The 10,753-nt window shown below is 43.9% G+C and overlaps 1 protein-coding gene across 1 annotated transcript; it reads left to right on the top strand.

Annotated features, from left to right (window-relative positions):
* The first annotated feature begins 6,892 nt into the window (after nucleotides 1–6,892).
* lft1 (lefty1) lies at nucleotides 6,893–9,053 on the top strand. The gene is made up of 4 exons (XM_020091741.2): nucleotides 6,893–7,208; nucleotides 7,405–7,651; nucleotides 7,764–8,003; nucleotides 8,354–9,053. The coding sequence occupies exons 1-4, from the start codon at nucleotides 6,944–6,946 to the stop codon at nucleotides 8,676–8,678; spliced, it is 1,077 nt and encodes a 358-aa protein (XP_019947300.1). The 5' UTR covers nucleotides 6,893–6,943; the 3' UTR covers nucleotides 8,679–9,053.
* The last annotated feature ends 1,700 nt before the right edge of the window (nucleotides 9,054–10,753 follow it).

Below are 10,753 nucleotides of genomic sequence, written 5' to 3'. Positions count from 1 at the left end.
CGGGGCTCGCCCTCCCCCCCGTGGAATGTGGAACGAGCCACAAACGGACGCGTCAGCTCTGCTGGGTTAGCGCTAAACACCATTTATTCAGAAGTCATTTGTCACGTTTAATTAAAGTGAGCGTTTTTATTTCCCAAACTTTCGCCCTTGGAATTCTCCAATCCGCCATCTTTGTTGTGGTTCAACGTGAACGCGGCGATTCGCTCTCCGGCCCGCGGCCCGTCTTCCAGCGCTTGTAGCATCTCCGGGTCGGTGCTGCAGGCAAAATCCCAGATCATCATCATGGCGCCCGTCACAGCATCTGCTGTGCGGAGGGGAGGATGGGGAGGGAGGGGGGTCTGTCAGGGCTGTGAATGGAGACTGTCCGGCAGTGAGCTGCTGCTGTTGAGGTGCGGACAGGATCCCGGCTCCTCCAGGGCCGCTGTCCCTTTAACACCGTGCGTCACTGTGATAACCTGCTGCTGTGGGCCTCATTCACACAACCGTGCCCGGGCCGGCCTGTGTGCTGCATCCATGACCGTGCACATCGCGGGTCATGGTTCCCTGGCGACAACTGACTCATTCATTTAGTTTGTTTCAATAGGAACATGCCCACATGACCACACTGACGGCTGCATCACACACACACACACACACACTGCACCACTGCTACTTTTCACCTGTGTCTCACCTGCAGGACTTTGACTGCTATGTCCTTGCAGGGCTGCAACATCGAGCGTGAGGACTTGAAGCTAAAAGCAAATTAAACCACCCTGCAGGCTGCAGCAGGATTTTCAATCCTAAATGAACTATCTTCTGCATGTTGTCTGCTTCCTGTCTGTTTGTTCACTCACCTCTGGCAAATGAGCAATATCATATATACACATATACAGTATACACATATACACATATACATATATACAGTATACACATATACATAAACAGTGTACACATGTCACTTTGGTTTGAAATGTACATATTCTATGTATACGGTATTGTATTTAATTTAATATTTAGCTCTTTTAATTGATTTGAATTTACTTTATTTATAAATTATTACTTTTTATTCTCTATGACATTGCTCTTCTTGCATCGCTGAGCTCACCTGCTCCTCTCGTCCAACACGTTTCATTGTACCATTGATCCTGTGTTCATTTACATATGACAAATAAAACTTGAAACTTGAACCTGCTGAGTAAGAATGAGTCAGACTTCGAATATGAGGATCAAGAGAGGTCACAGCAGAGGCACCAGTGTGTGTATGGGTCTGTGTTTGACTCTCATACGTGTAGTTTTTACTTGTTGTCTTGACATGCTCTACGTGCATTAGAATTGCCCTCCAGGGACAACTCAAGAATTACGTTTTTATTGAACTTGATTGAATGGAAGCATAGTTATACGTTCTGCCAGAACTTCACCCACGCTTGCAGCATAGAGAGCAACTTGTTAAGACTGTCACATTTCGGCTTGGGCCTCCATCAGAACTGGCAACCCAGATCAGACTTTAACGAACGCCACAAGTTTGTCTAACGGTGAGTTTGTTTGATATATTGCAAGCGTTGCTTGAGTTTAAACCTCCTCTTATATTTTTGTCCTTCCCCATGCGTCTTGGAAGCAGGTGGAGTTGTGTAGGAAATATATGAGGATCAGATAGATAATAACCATCATAACTTTATCATTAGAGAACATTTCAACACAAAGTAGAGAGTGCTGCACAACAAGAAAACAAATGGAGCAGAGGGAAGTACATAAATAATGATAATAATTATAATAATGATACAGATAAAAGTACAATAACAACCTGTCACTCCAAGTAAAGTCAGGAATATGCTTCAGAAGAAAATGAATTCAGACGAGATCCATGCAATCACATAGATAATCCATCTAGTGAGCAAAAGGAACCAGATTTTATGAAACCTGTTGAGCATGGAGCTCACTTTGCTATCTTGCATTATAGTGTATGGAAACACTGCTTATCATGCCCTAAATCTCATCACACAACTCATTAGAGAAGCATTACGTCAAAAGTGATATGCGACAGTATAATCCAGCTCTATTAGACACGACCACACACAATGAGTGAGCTTCCATGCAGTTTCACAGTGTGTGACTCTGAACTCATTATCTTCTCTTGCTTGGAAATGTCCCATCCTTTTGAAGTGAGGTGCATATCGCTGCTCAAAGTACAACCATTAATGATTAACAGCCCACACAGCAGCTAAATCTTAGAGGGGGGGGTTGCAGCAGGAAGCCTTTGTGTTTTCAGTGTGTGTGAGTGTAACACCAACATAAAAAACGATATCTTTTTATATTTCAGAACACATTCAAGTCAATTTTTTCCATACCAGGGAGAAGAAAGGCCCAAAGAAACACTTAGCACACAAGATGTGTCCCATAACCTCGGTCTAGATGGTGACCAAGATGTAATTTGAAACATGCCGTCTCAGCGGGACTGTTTATCAGATCCAGCCCAACAATAGTTGAAATGCTCTACAGTGTGTCACCACCACAAGATGATTAATTATGTCAGTCTAGGAATATCATCTGTGTGAAAGGCCCATGAGCAACAGCAGCACATAACAACATGATAACTCATGCGAAGACGAGAACACGTCTTTGCTCCTCCTCTTTATTTCACAGCGTTTATGACTTTCTCCTGTGTGGCTCTGCAGAACCAGGTCACATTAGCAAAGAGAAAACGTATATCTGCCATGTTGGTATTAATAGTGTTATATTTATTTTATTTGTCTCTCCATGTAACAATATGGATATATTTAATATACATCTGAGGTATTCTTGATGTATTTGAGTGGATTTCTGTTCAGTCAGCTGTTATAAGGTGTTTATCCCTCTGGGTGTGTTACATGGTTAATCACATCTGTTGTCTTTGATATGTAACCTACAGTATTTTAATGATAAATAATGTAAATGGGTGTGGCAGCCATTTTTCAGCAGTTTGACCTGACAATAGTTGAAACGTTTCAATTTAAATAAATGAATGGGCAGGTGTCACACTTATATAACAGAGGTGACATGACACAAATAACATAAAATACAGCGGCAGATTATTCTACCTGCAGAAGTGACATTATTACTGGGATATTAAAGACAAATATCTACTACATTTATTTTAATGCAGTCTTGTAAATGTGATAAAGAAAAGCATTAGAAATTTAAATTTAAAAACACAATACAAAGGCAGATCGAATAAAAGCAGGGAAACAAGATTAGACCAGGTAAATTTTATTTTTTTAATGAATCAGTCAAAGACTATGCCAGCAAATGTTTAACGATCAACATTAATGAATTAATTAAATCTGGTCTTGACGGGTCAGGACAGCTGTCTATTGAATTAAACTGGGTTAACTTTGTATTTTGAGCGGATGTTCCCTTTAAAGCCTCCTGTTGCTTGAATAACACTACTATATCGCCCTCTGCTGGACAACAGTTATTACCACACCTATGTCGGATTTCGGTGCAAATCACTGCAACTCTCTAAACCTAAACACAAATCAGGGAGAAATAAGAATGAATGCAAGTCATTTTTCGACATTTAAATATATATTTATCCTTTTACAGACAGACCACATGAATATTCATATATTCACTCTGCCGAATAAATGAAAGAAATCACTTTTGCACATCAGTCATCCCCTCCTGTTTCGAGACATCCTCAACAAAGTGTGTCGATTAATTAAAAGTCCACGAAAATATTTATTGTTAGTCCTATCTAATCATGTCTGATCCCATTTGGGTGAGTCTGCACAGCCGGGATTAAACCCTCCTCCTCCTCTGCGCTGATTGGCTCGTCTGCGTGAAATGCAATTAGACTGTCCTGCACTCTGTCTACATGTGGAGGCCATTGGGCAATAATCGGGTTGTCCCTGCACAGGTCTGGCGCCCCCCCCCCCCCCCCCCCCCCCCCCACTTCCCACAGACTGATCGATGATTATTGGCACCTCGATGGATCGGATCCGTGTGCAGCACAGGCCCTGGCGCAGAGCAGCTCGTGTGTATGGGCCATTAAGGTGCAAAGTAGCGCCTTCTCACAAATATTTGATGTACAGATAACGCAGATCAGGAAGTGGCTGCCATGTGAATGATGAGGAATTCGGCCACCAACGACACAAGTTCAATATTGACTCAGTGCAGCATGCAGGCAGCAGCTCCGCCTTGTTCCCAGGGAGACGTCTTTAATGAGATGCTGTAATGTGATGTGCAAACCTCAAGACTTTCAAGAGTGTTTGACAACATCTCCAGTTGCTCCTCTGCAAACACATGCACTTTTCTGTCTTCTCCCCTCGGGCAAAGGGGATTTCATGTTTCACAAATGGAAGGGAATGACCTATAAATTGGACTGCTTTTGAATGCAAATGGGTGGATGTTAATTAACACCTGAGTTGTTGATTGTGGGAGCTTGTCGGCCTTTGATTGAAAAGAAATGGCACCTCGGAGCATCAGATGCAGCTTTGAACTACGGGCAACTTGGCTTTGATTGGGATGGGAAGGAAGAAAGACTGAGAAATATCACACAGAGGCCATCTTAATTTCCCGAATTAGCGGTTGTAATGTGAGGGGAAGGAGGGCAGCACACAGGCCTCTGGAGGACAGGCCCTGATAGACTGTGGCCTCTGGCTGGACTGGACAATGGATGAGCTCTGAATTTACATGTCTGCACTGATGCGGCCGCCATCAGACACTGTAGTAGACCTGTTTTACTTTTACACGCATGATCATACTCAGGGTTCTATGTTGGTGTCATCCAAATGGAATGGTTTTATAATATAATTGGTTTTCATGTGTCAAACTTGAAAAACTGAAATCAACCTGTGCGCAGCATTGCGTGCAGCATTTTACCATTTTGTTCATATTTAATGTTGTTTTTATTCATTTTACAAGATTTTTAAGCTCCTTCTTTTACACTTGGTTGGAGAAATAGCCATTTTAGACAAACCCTAACTCATTTCCTGTATTTTCTCTGTTTATGTCAGTGTTAAATTGAAGTACCCTCCCTCTCCCATACTCGGCTCACAACAATCCCAATAACGGTGATGAAAATAGGAACAATAATAAAGGTTTCTAGTGATGTAGCTCAATATTGCTGAACATTTTATTTTATAACAACAGCTTTTTAAGAATAAATTAAATATTTGAAAAGGGAAAATGCAAAAATAGAATAGATTAGAAATAAATAGAAGCAGAAGAGAAATAGTGAAGGCAAAGCTGTTCAATCACGATGAAATGAATAAGACTGTGTGTGCACCGAACAATCTCAACATTTTCTTGTGTCATTACAAGTGTATTCATGCATTCAACACTTCACACACTTTTCCTAAAGTTGCATTGAAAAACTTTCTGTATTTGTAGAGTTAATGAAGTTTAAAGCCTAAAGCAGCTGCAATACACTGAAAAATATAATAGTTGTCATCACCCTGTAATGATCTCAGTAGCCTTACCTTACATGTGTTTACATTACTGCCTTGCACGCATGCAACTGGATATTTTCTTTGTTTCATACTCAGAGTTGTTTCACTGCAGCGTGCACAGACTCTGTCCTGGTGTGGTATCAGGTCTCCATCTGTAATTAATAATCTGTCTTGTTTTTAAGCTGCAGCCACTCGAGCTGGAGTGAGCAGGTCTGGCAGTCATCTGTCATTTGCTCTTCCTGTGTGTCCCTTCAGTCTGTCTGACATCTCTAAGCAAACACAGCCCAATACACAACCAGAGGCAGGGCCTTCTGGGCAGCCAGCGAGAGCAGCCCTCTTCTAATGTTTGTGTGACAAAAAAGGCAAGGCAAATCCTCGCAATGGAATCAGATAATCACCAACCTGTGAAGAGCCTGCCCCAATCCACATCCATGCCGGCCCCCCCGGCCCCTGGATTAACTGTCTGTTTGGCTAATAATTTTAATCTGCTGGAGAGGGCCAAGAATGGGTGACAGGGCTCGGAATAAACATCTAATCCTCTGACCCCCCCCCTCTTCCTCCCTTCAAGCTCTGCACTACTTCCTCCACGACCCTGTGTTAGACACTTGTACCAAAGTGAACAGTGCTGATTCCAGTCCTGATCCAAAATTTGCTCTCCGGCCTCAGGAGCAGAAATAAAATCCGCCCGTGTGACAGACCGTTGCCAGACTGACATCGTCCAGTGGAATGTACACATCAGAGTGTGGGGTGTGTGCAGACAAGAGTGCTACTGAAGAGAGGGCACTTCAGGTTCACAGGGTCAAGAGATGTCTGTCTGGATACACAGTGCGGGCAGACTGGGGGGGGGGGTTCTAAATCTGGAGAAGAGAAAGTAAAAATAGGTGAAATAAATTGTAATATCACCAGTGAAAACACCACAGAGTTGTACAGAAATGCTGATATGAGCTGTTTAAAACATGACAGTTCCTCTCCACTACATTTAACATCTTTCCTACATTTGTTCCCTTTTTTTGAGTTGAGAAACTCCCGAAAGATGATTCCAACAATCCCAACATACCCTTTTTAACTGAATGACACATTTAGCCTTCACGTGTGTGTTGCACAAGACTTCAAATACACACTTGCACAAAGAGAAACCTCATATGTCTGATTTTGAACAGATCAAGATGAATCTAAATGACTTGATCTATTTACACCGTGAACAGCAGATTTTCCGATCCTCGCTCTGGCATCAAAAGGAACAGAGGCCACCAACATCAAGCTCAGTTTTAGTGAAACTATGGTGAAATTACACCTCCTCTATACGGATGGCACTCGAGTCTAATTGTTGCTGTTTGAAGTATGGCCACTTAGATATCCTGTTTAGGATGGGGCTGTATTGTCGCACCTTTGTTCTGATAAGGGTCCCTGCCCCCATCGACAAAGTGCGAACGACTGGGAGGGCCGCGACAATATAAGGGGCCAGAGGAGCGTCCTGGGACACACACAGATAGTCTTGTGCTACCGTGCCGCTGTTATTTGCACTCAACCTTTCACTCATGGATTTCCTCCGCGCTTGTGTCCTGTGCACCGCTCTCCTCGGCATCGCCAAGGCTTTTACGCATCAGGATATGAAGGACGCGCTGCTGAAGAAACTGGACTTGGATGAAGTTCCTAAAATCCAAAAGAGGGATTTGGAGAACCTGGTTATTCCGGCGCATATTAAAAACAAGTACATGTCCATGCTGAAGATGCACCACAGCAGGAGGCGCAGATCTCTGCCCAGCCTGGCGGGCATCCTGAGGGGGATCCCCGGCAATGCAGGTAAGCACCTCCAGCATTTTACATAAACGTGTAATTTGTAAGGAATTATATGTAAATCGCTCTGACAGCGACAAGTTGAAGCAGAGTTATTTCCGTGCGTAATTGTGCCAGTGCGTAAAAACTGCTTTACGCACCAAACTGTCGTTATTTTAATTTCAAAACAGTTTCCTAAATGTTCCAACTGTCTTTGTTGTAGATATTTCTGGGGAGTATTTGTACTCTGACACCACTCGGTATCGCATGGTGTTCGACATGGAGGCGAGGATCCCCGACAACAGCGAGGTGACCATGGCTGAGCTGAAGCTCTACCAGCGGGCCAACTACCACAAGCGCTTCACGGTGGACAGGAAGAACCACCGGGCCGTGAGCAACGCCCGGGTCAGCATCTACTGGGTGGAGGTGCTGTCCAACGGATCCAACCGGACGTCGCTGGTAGATTCAAGGTGAGGGATCGATCCCCCCGGGGCGACACCGGCTATCATAATCTAATTGCAGGAAACATCAGCCACATCTGCTTCGCTTTTTTTTAATTAATCGTCCTTATCATGTCCTCAGGCTGATCCCCATTCACGAGACGGGCTGGAAGAGCTTTGATGTGACCCAGGCGGTGCACTATTGGTCCAAGACCCAGCAGAAGACACCTATGCACCTGGAGGTGTGGATCGAGGGCGAGAGACCTGGCAGCTACGCGGCAGAGATGGCCAAGAGTGTCCACTTTACCACCCAGGAGCAGACGGACAACACCTTGGGGAAGCCTGAGCTCATCCTCTACACACTCAACCTCGAGGAATACGGGTAAGGGCGCCAGCTTTTGATATACAGGATATTGTATCTGCGTGACAATTGGTCCGCATCCTGCATTCATTAGTGGAGCTGCAGCAGTGTGGCACAGGGGCGTTAGTTTGCTCTTTCCAGTGGTCTGGAGGAGCAGCAGCACATTAGTGACTGACACATGATTTACTCCTGGTCCTATTTGATGTGCTTCAGTGTAAATGATGTGGATCTAGCCAATAAAAAGCAAGAGATGGTATAATTTGATAGTTGTGAGGCAGGCAGGGGTGTAGCTAAGAGATTCTGGGCCCCACTTAAAAGCCACCCGACAAAAACAAAACAGTCACCTAACGTTCCTTCTTTTCCCTCCTCAGTTCTCGAGGCGACTGCGACGTCAGCCAGAGCAAAGACACCTGCTGCAGAGAGCAGTACTTTGTCAACTTCCGCGAACTGACCTGGACACAGTACTGGATCATCGAGCCGGCGGGCTACCAGGCCTTCAGGTGCACAGGGGGCTGCAAGCAGCCGAAGCGCAACTACGGCTACGGTGAACGGAGGTGCACGGTGTCCGAGAGCGCCCCCCTGCCCATCATGTACCTGGTGAAGAAAGGGGACTACACTGAGATAGAGGTTGCAGAGTTTCCTAATATGATCGTGGAGAGGTGTGCGTGCACAATGGACAACGTGTCCATAGTATGAAGCCATGGAAAACAGCTATAGTGATCTTGTGACCACTGAAGGATTATGGGACATTATAGTGTGTTTTCATTGGGGTGTTGATATATTTAATGGTTTTAAGCAACACAGCTAGTACTTTCTATTTAAATGGACATTAACAGGGAGTTTCACAGACAACAGGCCGCTCTGCTGCCGCCAACCTCCGTGTCCCCTCTCACAAGCACTTTTATATATTTTGTAAATTTTGATATCTTTTTTAAAAAAAATTCGAATTTGGATGAGTTGTGCTGAATCTGCAGCGGCCATTCAAATTCTGTCTGATGTGTTATATTTGCAAGCTGTACATAATATGAATGAGTTTATGTTTGGAAAATAAAATATTTAGTTTCACTAAAAGGTTCCGCTCTTCCTCTTCCCTGCTGTTTGTCGTCTGCCTGTCTGGCCTCCATTCACATTCATGATCACATTCACAGGCAGTCGCATGCAGCTGGCCGCCTCCTCTTAATCTTTCACCTCTGTATTGACACTTATAGGAAATTGTGGAGCAGAGCAAATAATTTGCCTAATGACTTATAACACTTGTTACACTGAGGGCACACGGTCACCAACAAAGCTACTCGCAGTGGTTTATTTACAGTGGGAAGGAGCTACACGACCACATACAGAGAAACATGGAGTCAATTCACATCAAGCCAGAGTGGGCCCCTCATTTGTGTTTACATCAGGCTTAGACCGGGCCCGACGTTGGTAATCAGGGCCCATACCTAATGCACTGTTTGCCCTCTGAGTGGGGGGTCTTGTCATTCACTAATGTGCTGCTGATGGGGGCAAACGCGTTGCCCTGCCAAAGACAAGCAGCTGTCTGTCTGGGAGGGAAGTGGATTCCCAACATGCTCCTCCAACAGCACCAGGAGGTATGAGGACAGAGGAAACACAGGTGGTGCCGTAAAGAAAACGTGAATGTCAATACGGTCATGCATACTGGTCCGTTACTTTCACTACACATGAAAACATTCAACCCCCATGTCAGTTTTATACTTATACCACATTAAATCAGAGAAGTAGTGATAGCATCCACCTCCTGTTACTATGCACTATGCATTCATCACTGGTACAATGGTGTTCTCAGTCTATTGTAGTTAAAGCTGGAATAAATCTGGAAGCATCAAGTTTTACTGCGTCAGCCAAAGACAAACAGGACACGGCACTTAAAGCAGCTCTGCAAACAAAGTCAGACCGCTGATTCATTAAAGGATGAATATATGAATATGTCCTTTGGTTATTTAGAGCAGACTGTCCTCCAGAAACTCTGCAAGGGGACAATTGGAGGAGGCCGCCAAGAGACTTTAAACAGCTTTCAGAGGACGACGCTACAGAGACTGTGGAGACACAGCAGCATGGGCTTTAATGGAGAGTAATATGAGGGCTTACATGTGCATAAGACAATGTGGCTTATATGTGGAGGTTAAACATGGAGGAGGCAAATATAACATTTAGCCTGTTTGAACTTGTTTAATCAGATGGCAGATATTTGTTTGTATGACTTCTAGATAAGGGGGGGAGGTGTGGTTTTGCTTTTCTTTTTAATTAGCATGGTGGGTTGTAGACAGGGTTATGAAGACGGTGGTAGGACTGTAATATTTTCTGTTTACTGGATTAATAAAAGCCACAAAATCCACCCTGAACTCATGGATCCAATCATAAACTCATCACAGTAAGGAGCCTGTCAACTACACTGCATTTTCTATTTTGATATTCCGTTGCGTATGTTGACTTATTAATTAGTTTCACTGATGTATTCTATTTAAGTGGGACTATTAAAGGATTATCTTATGTTTTTAATATTTAGTATCAATTTGACAATCCACTCAAAACTGGTGAAGATGATTTAGTCTGGGCGATCTGAGCCACAGCACAGCTGATAAACACACCAGGCCCTATCTGTGAAGCCAGGTCAGGTCAAAGAGCTGCAGTTTGAACAATTCAACAAAGACTGTGAATATTACCTGTGGACAAGCATTTTGTATTGTATATCTGGAATTGAGTTCTTTCCCTGACATTACATCAGGAACAAAACAAATCACAAAGCCACCGTG

Source organism: Paralichthys olivaceus, chromosome 19 (assembly GCF_024713975.1).
Source record: "Paralichthys olivaceus isolate ysfri-2021 chromosome 19, ASM2471397v2, whole genome shotgun sequence".
Taxonomy (NCBI): domain Eukaryota; kingdom Metazoa; phylum Chordata; class Actinopteri; order Pleuronectiformes; family Paralichthyidae; genus Paralichthys; species Paralichthys olivaceus.
This window is presented reverse-complemented; position numbering and strand designations above follow the sequence as displayed.

Excerpts from the sequence above, each read along its gene's own strand:
- lft1 (XM_020091741.2), top strand. The coding sequence starts at position 6,944 with ATGGATTTCCTCCGCGCTTGTGTCCTGTGCACCGCTCTCCTCGGCATC. Across the intron at positions 7,652-7,763 it reads ACGTCGCTGGTAGATTCAAG|GCTGATCCCCATTCACGAGA; the intron begins GTGAGGGATCGA and ends TCATGTCCTCAG. Across the intron at positions 8,004-8,353 it reads CTCAACCTCGAGGAATACGG|TTCTCGAGGCGACTGCGACG; the intron begins GTAAGGGCGCCA and ends TTCCCTCCTCAG.